Here is a 22,877-nt window from a genome sequence, read left to right on the forward strand (position 1 = left end):
TGCACCCGGTCACTCAGCTAAAGCCTGAGGACAGTTCCTCAGTGTGTGACAGTCAGAGCCTGGCTCCCAGGGCCAGTCTGCCTGGCTCCCATGCCACTGTGCTTCAGCTGGGCAAGTTCTGAACCTCCTGTACCAGGTTCCTGACAGGTGAAAGGTTGGTGATAGAACCTTCTTACCAAGGAGGCTCAAAACAGAGCCTGGCGTTGGGGATTTGTTGGTGTAAGTCCTGGCTGTGGATGGTGCTGCTATACTTCTCACTCTGCACACTCACCTTCTTCTTCTTTTTTTTTTGGTCTTTTTTAGGGCCACACCTGCAGCATATGGAGGTTCCCAGACCAGGGGTCGAATCGGAGCTGTAGGGGCTGGCCTAAACCACAGCCACAGCAACACAGGATCTGAGTGGCATCTGTGACCTACACCACAGCTCACGGCAAAGCCAGGTCCTTACCCACTGATCAAGGCCAGGGATCCAACCTGCATCCTCATGGATGCTAGTCAGATTGGTTTCCGCAGAGCCACAATGAGAACTCCATACTTGCCTTCTTTATGTTCTTCTTTGAGCTGAGCTGGATGTGCCTCAGGACCTTTGCACAGACCGTCTCCTCTTCCCAGAATGCTTTCCTCCAGACCTTCATCTGGCTGCCTCTGACATGGCCCCCAGATCTCAGCTCCTCTGTCACCTCCTCAGAGGCCTTCCCCGAAGGCTGTTCCCCAGCCCCCAGCATACCCCTCATGCCCCAAAGAGCAGGCTTCTCCCCGACACATGCTCAGTGTCCACACGCAGCAGCCCTTCTGACCATGCACGCCCCGCCCTCAGGTATATGTGATCGAGCCCAGCGGCATGGAGTTCGCCCCCTGCCCTGTGGAGGCCCGCGTGGGCCAGACCCTGGAGCTGCCCCTGAGGATCAGCGGCCTCATGCCTGGCGGGGCCGACGAGGTGGTCACCCTGAGTGACTGCTCCCACTTCGACTTGGCAGTTGAGGTGGAGAACCAGGGCGTGTTCCAGCCACTTCCGGGTAAGCCAGCGCCGTGAGCCTGGGCTCTCAGCGTGAACCGCCCCAGGTTCCTAAATGGGGGCTTGGGCAGTCATAGGGTGAGCAGTGGCATTTGTTTGCTTGTCCACCATCAGCAATGGTTTGGATCTTACTACTGGGTGGCTGCCTTGTCACTTGGCTTTCTGAATCTGTTTTCACGTCTCTAGAATGGGTGTCTTCCTAGAGTCAAATGTCACTGCGCTTGTTGCAGGGCTTGGAACGCAGTAGGTCCTCAGAATACACTATTCATAGGAGGTATGAGTGACAGGATCGTAACAACTTTGTGCCTACATGGTCCTCCCCTCCAGGGCCATCAATGCCGGGCACCCCTGCAGGGCTGGGCAGTGATGTTGATGGCAGAGCTGCTTGTCACCCTGCCAGATGTGGTGTGTGCACTTGGTGCGTGGCCTCACCAGGCTTTATATCTGCTGTGGGAGGAGGGACTGTGGTCAGTCCCCATGTCGGACAAAGGGACCAAAGCTGCATAGCTGCTCAAGGGCCCACAAGGGTCCAGGTGGGATATGATATGGAGCCAGCTGTGTCTGACCCTGACCCCAGGTCTTAGTCCCTGGGAAATGGGGCCTCCCTGGGGGGTGGGCCTGGAGAGTCCCCTCCAGGTGCAGATGACAAAAACCACAGGCTGATGATGGATGAGCCTCAGGCAGGGTCAGAGGGAACAGAGAAGAGTGTTCACAGGCACACCGTGGGGTGTGTGTGCACGGTGACCTGGGGTGGAAGAACCTGTCAAATCCTTGGGGGAGCGTGGACCTCAGGATCCAGAGTGGGGGCCACCAGTGGTTTTAGAGCAGAGGAGTGACCACTTAGCCCTGGCAGAGTTTAGGAAGCTTGACGGGCAGAGGTGTCTGTAGGCTCGCCTGTGGGGCCAAGCAGCTTTCCATGCCACTGCTGTGGTTGTGGTCCCTCGTGGACCTGTTTGAACATGAAGCTTCTTGGAGCATCACAGAACATCACCAAACATCATCAAGTTCACATCCTCCCCTGGAGGTGCTGCTGCAGCCCCACTGATCATCTAGGAGAAACCAGACTTTATGGTGGAAAACATTAGCCTGGAAAAGGGAGGCGCACTGATGGCAGAAGAGCCACTGCCTGCACCGCCCTCATGTGCCTCCTGGATGTGGCTGCAGCCATGCGGCCCCAGGAGAGGACGGAACTCAACTTCCACAGTCCTGGGTCCCAGCGCTCCGTTGGCTGGAACTCAGCCGGCCCCGCTCTATATCTATGTGTTTCACTGTATGTAAATCTGCCCTTGAGAAGAAAACAGCCCTAAAGGAAAGTTGCCTGTAGGTAATCACGTGTGTACTAGAGCATCTAGAATGAAGTGTACCAAGACCTGCGGCTTCCTTTTGGATTCACCGAAGCATAAGATGGACTGATGGGTGGGAAAGGGCGTGTGTGGGTGTGGGCAGGTGTGCAGCAGAGAAATAGCCACATGTTAGCTGTAGGATCTCAGGGACAAAGAAAACTATAAAATGCCACCAGAATGGCTTTTTCAAATGTGGAAAATGCCAAGTATGGGCAGGACCTAACACAGTGCCTGGTAGCAGTGTGACTTGATGCAGCCATTTAGAGAAAGATAGCTAATAAAAATGACCAAAGGGGAACAAAAGCTGAACGTGAGCACTCCAAGGAGGTGAGGGCCAGAGGGGATATTCCTTCCTCCTGGGACTGACCCGACGGTCCCCCAGAGGAAATGCTGCACGAGCCCCAAGCAGCACAAGGCAGCCCTCCATACCACCAGCAGCCCAGAGGTTCATACACAGCTGCGTGGGCCTCTGTCTGGTCACATGCCCCATGAGCTGCAGAGCCACCAGCACAGAGCAGGTGGCCGCTATGTGAGGCCACTAAACTCTGGGCCTCAGTACCCAACAGTGGTTACCAAATGGCCTGTGTACCGCACACCTGCACACTTTACACTGAAGCAGCTGCAAAGTCGGTGTGTCTCTGAACACGTGTGTGCATTTTTCCTTGTGTGTGTGTATCTGCACAACAGAAAAGAGACTCTAAAGAAATGTGAAGCGTGAACAGCGATCGTGTGAAGGGACTATGGGGGTTTCTGGGTGTCCTTCAGGGATCAGTCACATCACAGAGAAAAGTAGGGGCCCCCAAACCAGAGCAGCTGGGTGTGAGTTCCAGCTCTGCTGCTTCCCAGCTGTGGCAACTTAGGTCAATGACTCAACTTCTCTGAGCCTTGGTTTTCATGTCTGTAAAGTGGGAATAACAAGACCCTCCTCCTAGGACTATTGCAGAATTCATAGGTGGAGTCCCTCGTGTGTAGTCAGTACTCAGCATTACCTGTCACTGCTGTCTCTGCCCAAGCTTTTCACCGTAAACCCACATGACTTTTATAATTAGACAATTTATATGTGCATTTTCAGGAACAGAGGAAAGGGCGCTAACTGCTTAGCTCTTTGCCTCGGTGGTAGGGATTTAGGTAACTCTATTCATCAGACACACACTGTGCACCAAGCACTGTTATATCTATTATGACCACCGCTTTCCACATGAGGAAAATGCAAACCAGAGAGGGTAAGTCATTTTTTTTTTCCCCCTTTGGCTTTTTAGGGCCATGCTAGCGGCATATGGAGGTTCCCAGACTAGGGGTTGAATCGGAGCTGCAGCTGCTGCCCTACACCACAGCACCTGCAACGCAGGATTCAAGCCGCATCTTTGACCCACACCAAAACTCATGGCAACGTGGGATCCTTAACCCACTGGGTGAGGCCAGGGATCGAACCTGCCACCTCGGGGTTACTAGTCAGATTTGTTTCTTCTATGCCACAGTGGGAACTCCCGAGGGTAAGTGATTTGCCTGAGGACACAGCACCGCCTGTGGCTGGTAGAGCCAAGGTGCAGGGGAGCAGGCCCCCTGGGGCAGCCTGTGCATGGTCCATAGGACAGAGTGGGGTGAGATGAGTGGGGCACCGCCTCTAACAGCCTGCTTGTCCACAGTGTTCTCCAATGGGACACTTACTCTACAAGGACTTGAGAAAGCATCTTTATTTGTGTGTCCTTGGGACTCTCTCGGGCTCTAAGAGGGACATGGCAGGTCTGGAGGGTTTACTTCTCTGACCAACATCCACGTCCCTGTTGTTCTGACATCCTTCGTGAAGTCTGAGTCCCACCCCTGTTTGGCTACAGGAGACGATTTTCTGCATTGCCTTGGAATGGCGAGTCCCCAGAAGCTGGTAGTGAAATCCACAGATACGTTATTTCTGTCTCCTGTGTTGGATAGAAAACTGACTGCAGCCTTGTGCGGTCCAAGGACCTGAGCCTGGCTTAATGGGGAAGAGGTGGCCGGGGCCCCACCAGCTGAGGCCTGGAGCTCACAGAAGGACAGCCCCGTGAGCAGAGGGTCCTGCGTCAGAGCTGACGCTTCCAGGCCCTGACAGGGGGTGTTTCAGTGGAGACACAGAGCACTGTGCTTGGGGGGGTGGTCCTGGAAATGTCCTGTCATTTCTGTCCTATGTGTGCCCGACACCCCTGATCCATTCTGCCCAGATACCTGCTCTCCATTTCCTTCCTGGACAGGGAAAGGGGACCACCCCCCACTCCCGTGTGATAGTCAGGGAACTCGGCTGCACAGGAAGTTACCCTAAACCTCCCTGGGGGACCACCCCCTCTCCTCTGACCCCTCCCCCCCAATAGGCTGCCTTGTAGGACTTTGCTATTCTGTCGTGGACTCTTGGGCATCATTAACATAGGCCGAAGGACACCTGTTCCCCTCGGCCCCTCATGACCTTGGGGACCATGAGTGTGGGCAGGCAGTGCCCAGGGTCTGCACGTCTGTCCTGAGTGTGGCTCAGCCTTTTCCCTTCAGAACCACACATGGGGCTGTTGGGAGGTACTGGGACAGTTCGTCATTCTGTTCAGTTCTGGTGACTCCAAGTACCATGTCCCTGTGCTTCTCACAAATCCTCCTATGTGTGGAGGATGCAGGACAGAGCTTCTGGGTGCAGCTTTCTGGAGCACCAAGTTCACGTCAAGGTTCTTCGTCAAGGTTTGGAAGAACCAAGTACTTGCCGGGAACCGTCCCCTCCCCCACACAGAAGAAGAGCAGTTGGGGGAGGTGCCCCTGGAGGCCCAAGGACTGGACCCACAGCCAGGGCAGCATCTCCTCTCGTTCCCCAGGTGGTTCCAGGCTGTCCCCTGCTCACCAGGCTGCTGGATATGATGCTTCCTGAATTCCATGCAGAGAACACTCCCTGTTTCCACTGGGCCAAGTCCCGTTGCCCGGGTTTCCCTGTATACACAGTGTGGCCTTCCTGCACTGCTCTCACCCGGAAGGGTCCACAGGAGATGGGGGGCAGTGTCAGGTGGTGTAGGTCATACTGTTTCTCGATCCCCATCCTGGATACAGGGTATGTTCAGTCTGTGGGGGAAAATCATCGTGAATTGTCTGTGCTTTTTGGTATGAGAATTATGCTTAAAAATAGTGAAAAACATTCAATTTTGTTTTCACGCCCAGAATGAAAGAGGGCTGTCAGCCTGTCCCCTCTTTGCTGGCAGAGGCAAGTTTCTGTTCCGTTCATGGCACCTGGTGGCTCTCTTGCAGGGAGGCTGCGGCCGGGGCCTGAGCACTGCAGTGGCGTCACCGTGAGGGCGGAGGCCCAGGGCCACACCACGCTCCTTGTGACCTACAAGCACGGCCACATCCACCTGAGCGCCCGCATCACCATTGCTGCCTACCTGCCCCTCAAGGTGAGCCCCCAGCCTTGCCCCTCCTTCCCTGCCCAAATTTCTCATTTGCTCTGGTGAGTCTGTGTTAAAATGTGTTCAGAATAGCTTTTGGAACAGCTCCCCTGTCCATGGGATTTTTGAGCTGAAATCAGGAAGTTATAGAAGGAGCTGGGCCGCCTTGATGACAAATGTGAGTGATAAGAGGGGCCTCCTGGTCCACTCCGGAGTTACCCGGTGGGGTCTCCACAGAACCCTGGGCGGGTAGCAGCCCCCGAGTGTGGTACAGATCCTGGACCAAGGCACATGGATCCCACCTAGGAACAGAGAGTGCCAGCGCTCAGGCCTCTTGACCAGACTTGCCCTCCTGTTGTGCAAACCAGGAAACAGCCCCCAAGAGGAGAAGGACTGGTCTGCGACTCGGGGCCCCTCCTCTCCCTCCTCCAGCATCTGTGCTTTGACACCCTGAGGAGCTGTACGATTTACGAGCGTCCTTCATTAGCTGTGTTGATTGTTAACCTGTCTCTCTGGCACAGGATGCGGTGACACTTTTATGCCTGAATGAGAAGAGAATTACGCGGGAAGGTGATAATTGATCATGCTCCAGCTTTAATTACGGGAAATGCAGTGCTTTTGCAGAGTCTTTCCTGTCGGGGTGGTGGTGAAAAAAAAAAATCCTCCAACAAGGTTTACCATGTCCTGCTATGTCCGTAGCAGAGTTTTTCTGGTTGTGCAATGAGACACAGCTAAGCCCTGGGCACACCAGCTGGGTGGACTCAGACAGGTTGCCTGTCCTGCTGGATTCATGCTTTCCCTCTGTAACTTGGGGATGACAGTTGACGATAATGACAGTTAACAATGGTGGGGCCATTTATTTACTGAGCATTGCTAGGCCTATGTTCTTGGCTTCTATTCACATTCCCTTGAATCTGTGTGGTAACCCAGTGAGCTAGGGGTTCTCAGTGGATCCATTTTACAGGGTGGGGACACTGAGTCTTGTAGAGGTTTAACCTACTTAAGGTCATGCAGCCGCATGACAGCTCAGTTCTAGTTGTGGGGGCAGAGAAGCAAATGCACTTACGAACATACAGAAAGTGACGGCAAGTGGTGAGAAGGGTGGTCCATCTACAAAGGGCGGCAGCAGGTGATGGGAGGTCCTGCCTTGGACAGGGGATCCCAGAAGACTTCCCTGAGGAGGTTTGCGCTGGGTCCCCAGTGAAGCACAGGAGCAGGTCATGTGACTGTCTTGAGGAGGGAAGGGAGGTCCAGGGAGGAAGGGCCTAAGGCCCTGATCACATGCAGAAAAGGGCCCTTTTGATGGCTTCTCTGGTGGGCATGGAGCAAGACAGGGTCTGCAGATGGGCTCACTCAGAATTGTGTGTGCATACACAACTGTGCACATCTGGACAAGGCAGGGTTCCTGGAGAGTTGGTAATGGGTAGCATATTCAGAAAAGTGTTCAAAGTGCAAAAAAAAAAAAAAAAAGTCTGTGACTGGGTCACCTTGCTGTGCAGTAGAAAATTGACAGAATACTGTAAACCATCTGTAATGGAAAAAAAATTAAAATCATTAAAGAAACTTCAAAAAAAAATCAAAAGAACAGACTTCTCATTGACAAGTGATGCCCTTTCTTTGCTAAGGGTTTGGTGTAAGCATCCAACCAAGGGATCCTGAGCCCCACAGGCCTCAGCAGATCATCCCCCTGCCCCCACCCACCTCCCTCCTCAAGGGTTCATGCCTCTCACAGCTGTCACTTGGTGAGATCCCCCTCCGTATTGAGGTGCCGCTTGCTGGGGCACTGCCCCAGGCCCAGGATTGCAGGGCAGATTGAGTGGTTATCAGCCTGTACTTGTGAGGGCATCAGGCTATTCCAGTTGGGGAACTAGGATGCAGCCCCTTGGGGTGAGGGCACAGAGGATGCTGAGTGGAGAGTCAGGGGCTCTGGTGGGCAGGTCAGCAGAGATGACCATAGCAGCAGGCTGGCATACCCACTGGACCAAAATGGAGGAAGCAGAGGAGACTGGCACTGGCTGGGCGAGGGATGCTGTGGTTCACCCCAGGCTCATGACATCACAGAGGGTCTCTGCTGCAGAGGGTCTGAGATGGGACATTTTGCTTGAGCAGCATGAGCACTCATGGCTTTAAGGGTCCAGGTAAGTAGGGCTCGGGGCAGAACTGTCAAGTGCTCTGTCCAGGCGCTAAGCTGTCAAAGACTCACTCGATGTGTTCCTAGTAGCCTCCTCTTGCATAGCACACCAGCTCTTCTGAATCAGAAGTTGCCCTGCCTTTGTGGACTCTGGTCTAATGCAGTTAGGCACCTGCTTGTACCCAGCCGTGTGCACTGCAGACATTGCTAATTGTTCCTGGCTGCTTTTATGCCAAGTGCTTATTCAGACAGGACACTGCAGACATGGCTAATCAATCCTGGCTGTCTTCATTGCCAAGTGCTGATTCAGGCATAAGCACACATCCCACCCCCCTTTAGCTGATACCAGGCAGAATTAGTGCTTTGGGCTTACAGGTGTTTGCAACTCTTGGCCTAGAAGATATTGGGAAGCAGAGGTTAAGTAATCAATTAATCCAAGAAGAGGGGCCGGACGTGGGCTTGGTCTTCCCAGCACTGACATCAACATTCTGTCACAGAATCACTTGTTTCCATCTCTTCTCAGTCTTAGGATTTGCTTTTTTAAACTTTATTCTGTGTATGTTTATGTTGTTTATATGGCTCCAAAGTTAAACCTACACTGAAAGTAGACCCAGAAGTCTCTCTTCATTCCCTTCCCTGCTTCTTATCAAGAACCATTTTGATTAATTTCTGATTTAATTTTTGTGTCTCTTTTTGCACCAACACTTCCATTTGCAAGAATGCTTCCATTTTATTGGGCGCTGCCTGTTCCTCTCTCACTCCAAAGGTGGTGTGCCGTATATGCTGTTCTGCATGTTGCTTCTTTACTTGGAAAATAAAGGAAATAGCCTGGAAGTCTCTCCACGTCCACATGGGAAGATCTTGGATTGATATTCCGTTGTGTGGACAGATCACAGTTTACCTAACCAGTCCCTCTTGGATGGGTATTTTCCCAAGCTTTTGCTCTTGAAAATAACCCTGCAATGCATAGCTCTGTGCCTCTGTTTTATATATGCATGGACACATGTCTTCTAGTGTCCATTCCTAGAAGGACTATTGCTTGGACAAGGGATGAATCAGCCTGTAATTTTAGTAAGTATTACCAAATTCCCCTGCATTGGAGTTGCACCATTTTTCTGTCTTCCCAGCAGGATATGAGAACATATTTCTCTGTGCTGTATTGCATATTTGAAAATTCTCATCACAAGAGCAAAAAATTGTAACACTGAGTGGTGGTAGATGTTAACTAGACTTACTGTGGTGATCATTTTGCAGTATATACTAATATCAAATCATTATGTTGTACTAATGAAACCAATGTGTTATTTCTCAATTATATCTTAGAAAAACAAGTTAATTAATTTTGTAACAGAGTTTTCCCTCATAATCACCAGCAGTGTATATGCTCAATTTTGGCTTTTTGCTAAGGGGATGGCTGAGAAATAGGATCACAGGGTAGCTGTAATTTCCTCTTTTTAGAATATTTTTATTTTATCGTATGGTTTTGTTTCTCATGAGGCTGAGATCACACTGCGGGTAAAGGAGGAGAGAGGCACGCCCTTCTTTTAATGAGCCTGCAGGCCCATCAGGGAGACAGGCACCCAGATAGGTCATTTCCTGGCAGGACAGTGGGCACCAAGTAACGTGAGAACCGGAGAGGGAGCCCCACCACCCCAGCTGGCCCCTCCTCCCAGCGACCCTGACTCTTTGTCTCTCTTCCCCTACAGGCTGTGGACCCCTCCGCTGTTGCCTTGGTGACCCTCGGTTCCTCAAAGGAGATGCTGTTCGAGGGGGGACCCAGGCCCTGGGTCCTGGAGCCTTCTAAGTTCTTCCGCAATGTCACCTCTGAGGACAAGGACAGCATCAGTCTGGCTCTCTTTGGGCCACCTGCCTCCCGGAATTACCAGCAGCACTGGATCCTGGTGACCTGCCAGGTCTTAGGCGAGCAGGTGAGGGGCTGGCCACCCCCAGACCCACTTTACCTAGAAAGAGGGGCAGAAGGTCAGGTTCATGAGTATCCTGCTGTGCCTCATAGCATTGTTTTACCTAATCCTCAAGGGGGCTGTGAGACACAGCGTCGGCTTTTGTACCCATTTCACAGACAGGCAGCCTTAGGATGGGGGTGGTGGGAGGACTGAGAGAGCAGCAGGTGGGTTGAGCGGGGTGCCTCAGTTAGGAGGCCCACAGAGCTGGCTGCTCCCAGCTCCCTTTCCACAGTGGGGTGACCTCCTCTGGCTGCAGGTGTCAAGTTGGGTGTGGGACAAGGTGGGGGTGGCAGACAGGTGCCTCCAGAGTCACACAGGGGTGGTAAGTGAGGGAGATTGCAGGTCTAGGATGGGCAGATCTTTTTTTTGTGTGTTTCAGAATAAACTGAGAATCCCCAAATCTTTTTTTTAATTCAAGTATAGTTGATTTACAATATTATATTAATTTCAGGTATCTAAAATATCTTTTTTTTTTTTTTTTTTTAATGCTGAAAAAAAAAAAAAAGCCTGGTCGGACTAAGCACAGTACGTCTGTGACCTAGATCACTGCAGGACTGGTGTCGGCTGGTCCCCGGGCCCAGCAAACCCAGGCCCAGGGCTGCACACTTGCATAGCAGTAGGGGTGAAACCCTCCATTCTGGGGGTGCCAAGGCACAAAAAGCAAAGGGGCGGGGCCAGCACGAACCAAGAAGGATAGGAGGACGCCTTTTCTTGGTGGAAATGAAGACCTTTTGTGTTTATTTAATAATTAGTGCAAAGCACATCAGTTGATGTTAAACACAAGCACGCACACACGTGCATGCTCCCCCCCTGCCCCCGCCAGGGGCCCTTACGAAGCCGGCCACACTGAGACTGGCCTCATGTGAGCAGAAAAGATGCACAGTGAGAAGCCCACTTTCCACTGGCTTTGTTTTTTTCTTAAAACAAGAATTAAAGAATAAGAAAAATAAGTACGTAATAATAATAATGCCACAAGAAGTAAACTTAGTCAAAAATTAAGTTAGGGATGTTTCTTATCCCTGACTTAGCTCAGTCAACTGTGTCCCTCCCACCCCAGCTGGAGGAGTTGGGCCCCCAGCGGGGTCCTCCCCTGGGCACCTCCCACCTGATGCTCTGTGATCACTTCCTGGGGTGTCAGGGGTTAGCGAGGAAACTTCCCTCTGTCCTGCCTTGTGGTCAGGCAGGGTGAGGGGCTCCTGGGCCAGACCATTCTGTCCTACAGAGCGAGTGTCATTGAAGGGCCAGGCCCCCCAACCCCATGTGGGGCTATGAACTGTGCTGCTTGTACAGTGAGGCTGGACTGGGATTTCTGAGGTCCCAGCTCTGAGCACAGACAGACCGCTGTCTCTGCAGCCTGGACCTCAGCTTCTCCACCCTCTGCTGTAGCACCTGCCCACTGCCCCACCCTCTGTGCCCCTGGGCTGGCCCCGCCGCAGGCCTGGGTCCATGGAGCACCCTCTCCCACACCTGCACCTCTTTGGGATAGTCCTCAAGGCAGCATGGGTTCCTCATTCAACCCCCAAACTCATCGATTTGCTAGTCAGCCTTGGGGTTTTCACAGGCTCCTGTGAGGCCACAGGTGTCCCCCCGATCCCCTTACCCCAGGCCCAGGGCAGGCAGTCATTCCCTTCTGTTTGTAGAGGACTCCAGGGCCCTGTCAAAGTTCTCTTGCCTGTCCCAGGAGCCCTCTTTCCTGTGATCCTCCCTGGACCATTCCAGCCCCTTTTCCACAGAAGGACTCGCCACTTCCCAGAGGCCCTCGGGACTCAAACGTGGGGTGTACGACAGCTACTTCTCTCTGCCAGGTCATCGCGCTCACGGTGGGGAACAAGCCCAGCATCACGAACCCCTTCCCTGCACTGGAGCCCGCTGTGGTGAAGTTCGTGTGTGCGCCACCCTCCAGGCTGACGCTCACACCCGTCTACGCCAGCCCCCAGCTGGACCTGTCATGCCCGCTGCTGCAGCAGAACAAGCAAGTGGTGAGTGGTCTTCATGGGGGGAAGGTAGGAGCATGCGTCCCCTCCCCACACTTGCCCTGCACATGGAGGGGGCACCTGGAAGGAGAGGGGGCTCCTGGAGTCATGGCAGCTGGTGACAGTGCTAGGCAAAAGTGGGCCTCCTGAACCCAGATTGAGCCACCTCTCTGCGTGGCACTTGACAGTTTGCAAAAATCTCATTCTTGTTCTCTGTGGCATGAGGGTGTTGGGCAGGGCTCTTGTGTGGGCAGGGCTTGTCTTCAGAGCAGAGGCTGCCAGGGAGGTGACCGGCTGCTGCCTGCTCCCCAGCCTGGAGGCCGTAGGCTGTTTTCAGTGTCACCATGGGGAGAGGGAAGGATGTCCCTGGGGAGATGACACCAAGTCCAGCCTCACCCCTGAGACCGTCGAGACCAGACGGACGTGGAGAATTTAGAGGCCTCAGATCAGGCTCAGGTGTGCACACGCCCTGCTGGCCAGCTCCACCCCTGCCCCTCTCAGAGGGTGGCCAGGCTTTTTCCCCCTCTCCCTCCACATACATTTGCTGGACCCTCACTCCTGGTGCCAGGCACAGTTGAGTTCTGGAACATAGAGTACCCAACAGGGCAAGGCTCCTGGCCTGGAGCTGACAGGAGGCCCCCAGCAGACACAATGGATGGATGTTGGATGGACAGAGCAGGTGTGAGGCAGCAGAGGCCACTTCAGATGGAGTGGAGAGGCCTCTGAGGAGGGCATACCAGTCCAGGCCCATGGTCAGGGTGCCAGCCAAGAGGGGCCAAGCTAAGGGTGGGTAGAAGCAAGTGCAAAGGCCCCAGGGCCAGCCTGGGGTCTCTGCAAGCCTGTAGCCCCCACAGTGATCAGAATCATTGTGTGTGCCCTGTTCCATGTCCCTGGGGCCAGGCCCACAGACAGAAACCATGTCTGTCCAGCTCCAAGGTCAGGGGCCCCGCTGCTTCTCTTCTCTCAGTCCCAGCCTGTGGTCAGGCTCAAAGTGTGTCCACCTGCATCTGTCTGGCCGCCCCAGGTGCTTGTGTCTCTTGGAGCCACGTCTCTGATCCCTCCTCCTGCAGCTCAGTGTGGAGCCTCCAGGCAGCCGAGGAAACCTTCCTACATCCTCTCCCACCCACTACTCTTGGGTCAAAACGCATCCCTTTGAAGCCCTGGGATGGCACTAGACTCCAGTGTCTGAGACTAGGAAACAATGTGGGAGTCTGGGCCACCTGTCCTGGGTGGTCTAGTTCAACTTTTCCTCCTGCTGCTCTGGGAATCTACAGTGAGCTTCACTGCTGCTCACCCAATAAGGCAGGTCTGGCCATCTGTTGGCTGTGACCTCGGGGTCAGCCCAGGGTTGTCACTTAGCAGAAAGATGGCAGCTCTGAATTGGCTCTCGTGTTGTAGGTCTTGCTGGAACATGGCATTATCTCGTGATCCGTCAGCCCTGGGATTCCACAGCCGTGATCCAGTCAGGCACGGCCCGTGTGATTTAGGGTGTCCCTGGGGTCCTTGAGGAAGACATTTTCCTGCCATGCATCCTGGTGCAGCATCAATTTCCCTTCATGCCTCTTCAGAGCCAGAGGCCACCCAGGATGTGTTTGCAGAGTAAATTACTGGTGAGGCCAGACAGGGCTGACCTGTTGGAGTGACAGAATGGGACTGCACTCCAGCCTGACCCTGGTCCTCCGAGCTGGTCACCCAGCATGTAGCTCACTGCCAGGAGGTGATGAGCTGGGGCTGCACAGCTGGGGCTGGGAAGCCCGAGGGCTTTAAAATCAGGTGGCAGAGTTCCACCCCTGAGCCTGTGTGCCTTGAGCAAGTGACTTAGCATCCCCGAGCCTCAGCCTCCCCGTGTGTAAGTTGGGGATAGTGTTGATGCTGTGGATGGACCAGTGAACCTGCAAGCGTGCTTGATGCAGTGTCCTGACCCTTGTGGGGAGCAGAACGGAAGGAAAGGGTGTTAGTTTTCCACCAGGCTGCGTCTAGGAGATGGAGTTGGACCTCTAGACTATGTGCCTTGTTGTCCCCGCCCACAGTCACAGCTCCCCATGGCATCCAGAGTATTTGTAAAACCCTTGGGGTCCCCAGGTGATTGTGTATTTAGAATTTGGGGCCTGCTTTGGTCTAGAATCCTTTGGGGTGAATAGAGCTGGGAGGACGTGGGCAGGAGCCCCCAGGGAGGGAGTTTGGTGACTGCCTCTGGTGGGCCAGGTGGGCTGGGTGGCAGGAACACCCATACTGCATGGGCTAGCTTCTCTCTCAAGGCCACGTGAGCATCGTGGGGGCTGGGGTTCCTACTTTGTCATCATCTTCCTTCCGAGGCATGGACGGTGAGGGCCACCAAGGAGAATGCAGGCAGCTGCTCTGTGTGGACAAGGACAGCTGCAGATCAGGCGCTGACCCTTAGAGCTTCTGTCCCTGAAACTCATGAGTCACTTGTCACATTTCACCAGCCAGAGGGGGTGGCGCTCTCACTCTAGACTGCAAGGGCCAGAGAAGCACAGTCCTTCCTCCTGGACCTGGACACTGTTGAGCCCAGGGTCCCTGCCTAAGTGTTAGTGACACAAACCCAGCTCCTTAAAATGCTCTCATGTGGCCCTTATTTAACACAGAGCCCTGGGGGAGGCCTCCGTGTGATTCTTACCGTACATGGAGGAACTCCAGAAAGCAGATACTTGCCTGGGCAGCGAGAGGCACAGTTGGGGTTTGAGGCCAGGATGTGGCCCCAGGTGTCCATTCACCTGGTGGGCAGAGGGGTGGACCAAGGTCTGGGGGGAGTGAGGAGCCGAGTTGCTCCAGGAGTGGAGGTGACGACAGAGCAGCAGGACCTGGGGTTTGGAGCAGAGTTCCCAATGCCTGCCTCTCAGCCACCAAGGACTCTGTTCCTTCCCTTCCCTGGGGCCCGTCCTCACCTGTCAGTGTGCAGACAGCTCCCCCATCACTTGGATAGTTAAGCCTGGGTGAGAATTCAGCTCTGAAAGGGCTTTGCCTTCTGAGTGGCTCTGGGACACTTTGGGGGTGTAATTGGCATTGCTGTTAGGCCACAGTTGGACATCCTGGAGAGGCAGAGGTGGGCTTGGGCAAGGTGGAGGTGGCGAGGATGTGGAGAGGTGAGGGCAGAGAGCAAGGAGAGCAGCTGGGCCTGGGTGGGAGGCCAAGGGCAGGTCCCCCAGTCCTGGCACTGCTGACATTTTGTTCCAGATCCTCCTTTCTTGGGAGACCATCCCATGTACTGCGGGGCATTCGGCAGCACCCCAGCCTCTGCCCACTAGATGCCACTTCACCCCCTGAAGTTGTGACAGCTAAAAATGCTCTCAGACGTCACCAAGGTCCCCATTGAGGACTGAGGCAGGAGGAAGAGGCCAGGGGGAGGCAGGGGTCACCTTGATGCCCGGCAGTAGCTGGCACTGGTCTGTGACTTTGGCTCCTTGCAGGTTCCAGTCTCCAGCCACCGCAACCCCCTGCTGGACCTGGCTGCCTATGACCAGCAGGGCTGCAGGTTTGACAACTTCAGCTCGCTGAGCATCCAGTGGGAGTCCTCCAGGCCGTCGCTGGCCAGCGTTGAACTCGACTTACCCTTGCAGCTGGTGTCCCGGGATGATGGAAGTGGCCAGAAGAAGGGGCATGGTGAGCAGGGCAGCAGACTCAGGCCCAGAGAGGGGCATGGAGAACAGATGTGCAGGGGGCTTTGTGCAGGAGGCTTTGTTCAGGACCCCCTCTGTGCAGGACAACTCTCCGGTAATCCTCATACATTCTGTTTCAGAGTTGGGGGAACAGGCTCGGGGAGTGTCAGGGGTGAGTCTCCATCTGCACCTTGCTTACAGTTCAGCCTGGCACGTAGATCCGGCTGCCCTGAGCTGTGCAGCCAGCCCAGGTCCCCGGGAGCCGGGAGCCGGGAGCCAGGGCTGTCCTCCATCTCCTCTAAGCTGCTCCCTGGAACCTTGCTCAGGGCCCGTTAACTCTTAGGGTGCACACAGTGTGAACAAACTCAGTCACCTATTTTCAGGGCTGAGAGAGAGTTAAAGCTACAGATGAGACAGGGAATGAGGGGCTGTGTTCCAGGCACCAATGGGGCCAAAATCCATTGTTGGTTTCTCTTCCTGCACGCAGGTTTGCAGGCCATTTCAGTTCATGAGGCCTCGGGCACCACTGCCATCTCTGCCACCGCAACTGGCTACCAGCAGTCCCACTTGGATGCAGCCGGAGTGAGACAGCCGGTACCAACCGGGTCCCTGGGTGGCGGGGAGTCCTTCTGCTTCTCCTGCCCAATGTCCTTGGGTCTGAATCCCCTGCCCAGGGCCACACCCCAATCACCGCTCTGCTCCCTGACTGGGGATGTACCTGCATGCAGTTGGGGGTCCCAGCCAAAAGGCAGGGGGGCTGCCCCTGATGGCTCTGCACAGACCTCGGGGTTCCTCAGGCCTTGGGCCGCAGCTGTCCATACTGTCAGCCGTGCCTTCTCCCCCTTGGTCTGACTTACATCCCTACCTGAATGTGCCCGGGTGGGTCAGGCTGCCGTGCCTTGAGCCACAGCCCCCACCACCGGGAATGCCATCCCCTTGTCCCCTCATCCCCTTGCTCCTTCATGTCTCTACCAGGAACTTCTGTCCTTTTAGTCCCAGCCTGAACCCCGCCCACAGAGCAGCTGCTTCTGCTGCGGGTCTCAGAGCCTCTTGCGCTGCCCCTCGGCCAGGCAGAGGCACTGCTAGCAGGGTGGCAAATGAAGACGTGTGGGTGGGAGTGGGAAAGACCCCCAGGAAGAGCTATGCCTGGACACCCGCCCACACAGGGGAGGGGCCGCAGTTCATGTCCTGAATGGGGTGGAGGCAGCAGTGACAGCTGGAACTGGGACTAAATGCCAGGTTGAGGGGCTTCGGTTGTCTCCTGGGTAGTGGAGAGCTGGGAGAAAGACGTGGATCTCGGGGAGCAGCCGTGAGACTCCCCGGAGGAGGTGGCCCTGAAGGAGCACAGCTGCTCAGGTGCCCCCTAACCCCTTACCCCCCGACATGTGGTGGCTGCATGGCCTCCCAACTGGGCCCCCTCAAGGTTCTGCACTCACTTTGACCTGCGAGCTTTTTTCTGTTGTTGCTTGTGCTCAACATCCTGGGGCCTGTGCTCACCTGGGAGACCCCCCTCCAGCCCCTCTCCCTTCCTCTTCGTTTCCCTTCATTGGCTTCACCCCCCACACTGTGCTTCATCTCTCGGCCATGCACTTACTTCCCCTTTTTAGTCCTTGCATTTGAGTAAACTTGTATCACCTGCCTGATGGCAGTTGTTGGGCCCCCTAGGCCCAGCCCAGTGCCATGTGTGCAAATATGTGACTATGAGAGTGGGTCCAGCAGTGCCCTGGACTGACGTGGGGCAGGAGTAAGAGATGCACATGGGTGCATGCCCATGGGGGGACGCCTGTGCTTGCTCTCCAGAGAGCTGCTGTGAGGACACCTCCAGTGCTACATCCTTGCTCCAGGGCTGTGGCGCCTTTGCTGTTGGCGCAGGCTCATCCTCTTGCACCCAGCACCGCAGCTGTCATTGGCTGTGTGTTCCCACTTTCCCACAGGGCCTGGTAGTGGGGGCGGGGAGCACCCACCTTGGCAGGACTACCGGAGGCATCCCAGGGGTGTGGCCTGACTGGGCTTCAGGGGCGAGGGGCACTAGCCCTGTTCTGCCAGGGGGAGGCCTGTGGGCTGGCCTGGGGTGGCCCCCAGCCTCCTGGATCTGACAGTGCTGCCTTGCCGCTTCAGCATGACCCTCTCCTGCCTGTGTCAGCCTCCATCGAGCTCATCCTGGTGGAGGACGTGAGGGTGAGCCCAGAAGAGGTGACCATCTACAACCACCCGGGTGTGCAGGTACAGTTCCCTCCAGACCCCCCAACACACACGGCCTGGACAGGACCCCAGGGACTCTTGCTTGACCTCTCCTGGCCCCTCCCACAGGTGGAGCTGCACATCCGAGAAGGCTCTGGCTACTTCTTCCTCAACACCAGCAGCGCAGACGTCATCAGGGTGGCCTACCAAGAGGCCAGGGGCGTCGCCACGGTGAGTGTGCTCCCCTTCGCCTTCCTGCTCATTGAATGGATGGACTGTTTCAGAAGCTGGCCCTTACTCGCATCGGGTATGACGAGCAGGGTCTTTAGATTTTCTGATTCCCTGAAACTCGCGTCTCCCTTTGTGGTTTTGTCCATCTCCGTGCCTACTCACACGCTTAGGTAACTACGGGTATCCTTTCATTTGGCTTTTCAGTTAAGAATAAATTCCTATTACGTAAGTGCCACTCTAATAATCATAAGGAAAATTGCTTTAGAAGATGGATCAGCTTTTCTGTTTCTCTGCGTCCCTTTCCCGACGTTCCCTCCCTGCGCCTGTGACTTGGAAGCCCTGAGCACTCTGCTCATTTCAGTGCTTTGATCCTAAGTGTTTCTCTCTGTGTCGCTCTGTAGTCTGGCTGAGTGTTTTCATGCACTCACTTCTACTCACCATTCTCCCCTTGTGGAACACTTGTGTTGTTTAGATATTATTTTTAAAAAGAGCCTGATAGTTATAACAAAGCGCAAAGAGTGAAAGGAAACAGACACCAAGGTCCTAGGCATCCGCGTCTCAGCACAGCGAGTTATACAATCCTGAAAACGGAGCTTTCTTTCAAAGGAAGCTCTGACAGCGGAATGTATCAGTCCACTGCCGTTGAGTCCCTATGTCAGGCAGCCAAGGATCAAAAGACCCCTGCACCCACATAGTGCCCTTACATCACAGCTCTGCCATGGCCTCTGGACCGCTCAGAGCCTGAGGCCTGCTTTCCCCTGGTTGAGGCTGGTTGCCAAGTGTTTGCGGGGTTTTAGAGTCGTCCCAGCACCAAACGAGACTTTCTCTCTGAGAGGCCTGGGGTGACTCAGTGCTTGGCTCATGGTGGGGATTCAGGCGGTGCAGCACAGGAGGCCGGGGTCAGGCCTTACCTGCCCGCGAGCTGTCCTGACATCCATGCAGGCCAGCCCTCGCCGGCTGGCAACAGCATAAAATGCATCTTCCAGGGAAGGCTGAGGTCAGAATTAGCCTTCACAGAGGCCTGGTCCCCACATCTCCTTTCAAAAGTGCACCCAGGCACCTTGGCCGGGGTTGTGCAGTAAGTTCGTGTCCTCACTGGGAATTAGGGGACTCTCACCTCACTTTCTGCAGGGCTTTCAGCTATAACTCCTCGCAGATCCCTTTCTCTGACTATTTGCATCCAATGATGGTCTTGACATAGGGGTCACAACATCAGTTGCCTCTGAATGGGGGGCAGATATAAAGTCAATAAGTCCAATGAGCAGGTTCGAGGAACATTTGAAGAGCTGTGCTACATGGCACCTGGATCTCAGCTTCAGAGTCAGAGGGTACTAGGGCATGGTGGGGACTGGGGTAAACTAGGGTTCAGAGACAGGGTCTAAGGGACAGCTGCTACCACCTCTCACCAACTTTGGTTATTTTTAATAGCAGCTTTATTGAGCTGTAATTCACATACCAGATGATTCATTCAAAGTGCATAATTCATTGTCTTTTAGTATATTAATAGATATACACAACCATCACCAAAGTCAGTTTGAGAGTGTTTTTATTACCTCAAAAAAAGCAGCACTTTAGTAATCACCTCCCTATTCTTACACACACGCACACACACACACACACACACACATTCAAAAAGGTATTGGATTTTGTCAAATGCTTTTTCTGTCTCTTGAAATAATCATGGATTTTTTTTTGTTGTTGTTTTTTAATTCTATTGTTATGATTACATTAATTGACTTTCAGATATTAAACTAACCTTGCATTCTGGGATAAATGCTACCTGATATGTAATTCTTTTTACATGTACCTGGATGTAGTTTGCTGGTATTTTCTTGTGTTTATATCCATAAGAGTTATTGCTCTGTGGTTTTCTTTTCTGTGATTTCTTTGTCTGGCTTGGGTATCACGGTACAGTCAGCCTCATGGAATGACTTGGGAGTGTTTCCTCTTCTAACTTCTGGAAGAGTTTGTGTAGCATAGGTAACCATGACTCTTGGAATGTTTGGTGAAATTAATCAGTCAAGCCATCTGGTGACAGGCTTTTCTTGTGGGTAGTTTTTGATATGAATTCAATCTTTTCCCCTCTCACAGGACTATTCAGGTTGTCTGTTTCTCTTTGAGTCAGTTTTGGTAGCATGTGTCTTTCTGGGATGATCCAGTTCTTTCGTTCTTTTGTTTTTCTAACATTTTCTTACCTTCCTCCAGTGAGTGACCTTGGTCGTTAGCTGTCTTGTGGAGAAGATGCTTTCCCACACACAGTGCAGCCCTGTGAAGGATGAGGAAACACGTCATGGTGTTACTGTTTTTCTCAGAGTCACAGTTGAAGGTGTCAGTACCTCTTGGGTTTATTGCCATAAATCAGAGCAGGAAAAAGCCATCTCTTGGCAGCTGTGAACAAATGTGTATTGTTAGAAGGACCTTGGGCACAGCTAGATGCTTAAGATCATAAGATGCTCTCCCCCAGCATTTTTATTTCTTTTATAAAAGAAAGAATTCCCCACCCATTCCTTTTCCTTGTGAGTGTTCACCCTCAAATCCCTCACATTTAAGGGAAAACCTCAAATTGTGAATAATTCCAAGTGCTCGCTTTGCTTTAGTTCTGGAGGTGAAAAATAGCTCCCCTGTTATGTAGGAGAGGGAAGTTCCAGGTGCCAACAAAACCTGGGCACCCTTTTATTCACATTTACCTTGCACCACACATTTTGAATAAGTCCTGAGGGTAGACCTGCGGCCTGAGAGAGACCCTACCTCCAAGAACAAGAGCTTCTAAGTCTGTGATGGATTAGGCTGCCACCGTAGGTAGTGAGCTCCCTGTCTCTGAAGGCATTCAAACAGAAGCTGAGATACTTTTCTAGCCTCAAGATGGGATTCAGCATCAAAGTCAAGTTTCTCCAGACCTAGGAACCCCTGCTCAGTCCTACAGTGTCCTACAGTTACAGTCCCTGTCAGTAGCAGACTCTAGGATTGTCCCTAACAAGGCAAGCATCATATCTCCAGTTTACAGATGGTCCCAAAGAGCCCTAGCAGTTCTTTGTCCAGGTTGTGGACTGGCCATTGCCTGCATGTCTCCTCCTCCATGGCTCTTGTTGAGTGGGGCTGAGTGCCCCACGGCAGACACGACCCCAGGACAAGTTTGCACTGAATGTGGGACATCGCAGGCCCCGCAGGCTTGCTTTTGCCCAGAATGTATCCTAGAGGTGCCTTGGCCACTGAGGTCTCTGTGTCCCCTCCCCTCGCCTGTGGCTCCAGGTGGAATTGGCTTCTGGTTCCCTCTGCCTCTTCAGTTGTGTGCAGGAGGGATTTTTCAGGAAGTGTTGACAGCCGGTGACAGGTCCTAGCAGCTTCTCTCGAAGGGCTATTTCTGAAGGATGTTTACACATTTCTTTGGCATTTTCCAGCTGCTAATTAGCAGCATTTTCATTTCTCTTAATCACAGAGACAAGGAAGTTCACGATGGTTCTCCAGTTAGCTCAGAGAAAATGTTTCTGTCTTTCTTATCGATGCCCATTCAGCTGCAAAAATGGCTCCTGGGTTTTTGTGTGTGTTGGCTTCAGAGCATCTGGAAAGGAGCCTGGGGGTCAGGCATGTCATAGGTCTGATTCTCCCACCCAGGGTGCCCAGGGCTGTGTGGGGCCAGGCTGGTTCTGCTCACACAGCCCCAGACCTCTGCAAGGCTCCTCTCTTTCCTTTTTGGCTGGCTGACCCATGGAGTGTTTACCTGACTTAAACTCAGGGTTTCTTTCTTCTCACTGGTTCTTTACATTTCAAAACAAGTCCTCCAGGCAGAAGCCATGTGATTATAAGAGCTGGGGAAGGAGCCTACTGTGCACATTAATGCATCCACCCTGCAAAGATAGCTGCCTGTCCCGTGCTGGGCCTAGTCCAGGCTCTGCGGGTTCAGCCATGAGCCGTCGGGCAAGGCCTCTGCTCTGAGGAGCTGGCCCATCTCCTGGTTCTGGGATGGGTGGCTTGTCATGGTCACATTCACACAGGAAGTGGGTGGTCATTCCTCGAGATGGGCATGAACTCAGCTGTGTCCACTTTTTCCCTGAGAATGACGGTAGAGAAAGGAACTGGTCCCTAGCCTGGCCTGTGGGAAGCCTCTGGGCTGACTGGGACCTTGGATGGATTCTCATCTCAGTGCCTGTGATTTTGGTGTGATCCTAGACGTCCCCCACCTGGAGGATGTCCGCTGGGGGCATGGACCCCCACCTTCTCACCGTCTGGCCCCCACCAGATGCTGACAGGTATGCCCAGGAAGTGGAAGCTGATGGTGCTGGTGACATTCAGAAATACCTGCAGGGTCCTTCCTCTTCTACAAATGCCACCTGTCAAGGGACAAGTGTGAAGTGTGATGGGGCCCCAGGAATGAGGAGCTGTGATGATGTGGCGGCACCTCGGGGCCTGGTGGGCACAGGTGGACAGCACGAATGGAGCTGCTTCTGGCTCCATGCGTGGTGTCTTGATGAGCAGCAATATGTCCCGTGAGTCCAAAGAGAAGACAGGACTTTCCCTTTGGCTCTCAGGGGACACTGCCACCATTTCGGAACCAGAATTCATTTTGAGTGTGGGTTTGCCCCCCTGCTCACGAGTTCCTTGTACATCTGTCAAGAAGCAAGTGGGTCTGGAACCCAGAGAAGCGGGAGGTGTGACACATGCCCAGTAGGGTGTGATGCAGGTCCCCTGTGCCACCTGCTGGCCGGCATGTCCCCTTGCTTCCTCCAGAGCGGTTTGTCTCCAGAGTGGCTGGAGGGAGCTGACACGGCCCCTCTTCCAGTGGCTGCCTGGAGCTGTCGTCTGCTGTGCCATCCAGAAGGCAGCTTGATGTCCAGCTACTGGGAAATCAAGTGGAAGAGGAATTGGTTTCCTCAGTTATTTATGTCCTTGTTTAAAGTGTGTGAAATGGTTATTCTGGAGGAGAGAAAAAGAAGAGAAAACCCCTCCTGCACCCCGTCCGGGTCTATCCCCAGTTAGTGCAGCAAACGCATAGTTTTTGTGTTGTGAAGGACGTGCAACTCCTGGCAGTGGTAATTTTT

At 53.6% G+C, this 22,877-nt stretch overlaps 1 protein-coding gene across 4 annotated transcripts in view; it reads left to right on the forward strand.

Moving 5' to 3' along the window:
* NUP210 (nucleoporin 210) overlaps positions 1-22,877 on the forward strand; it is an 89,557-nt gene that overhangs the window by 37,533 nt on the left and 29,147 nt on the right. For all 4 annotated transcript variants that reach the window (XM_047781968.1, XM_047781957.1, XM_047781949.1 and 1 more), the window contains exons 13-20: positions 818-1,016; positions 5,608-5,753; positions 9,582-9,803; positions 11,645-11,818; positions 15,241-15,433; positions 15,917-16,023; positions 17,548-17,652; positions 17,740-17,841. In XM_047781968.1, coding sequence (XP_047637924.1) covers positions 818-1,016; positions 5,608-5,753; positions 9,582-9,803; positions 11,645-11,818; positions 15,241-15,433; positions 15,917-16,023; positions 17,548-17,652; positions 17,740-17,841 — 1,248 coding nt within the window. The remainder of the gene's footprint in view (positions 1-817; positions 1,017-5,607; positions 5,754-9,581; positions 9,804-11,644; positions 11,819-15,240; positions 15,434-15,916; positions 16,024-17,547; positions 17,653-17,739; positions 17,842-22,877) is intronic.

Source organism: Phacochoerus africanus, chromosome 1, assembly GCF_016906955.1.
Source record: "Phacochoerus africanus isolate WHEZ1 chromosome 1, ROS_Pafr_v1, whole genome shotgun sequence".
NCBI classification, from domain to species: domain Eukaryota; kingdom Metazoa; phylum Chordata; class Mammalia; order Artiodactyla; family Suidae; genus Phacochoerus; species Phacochoerus africanus.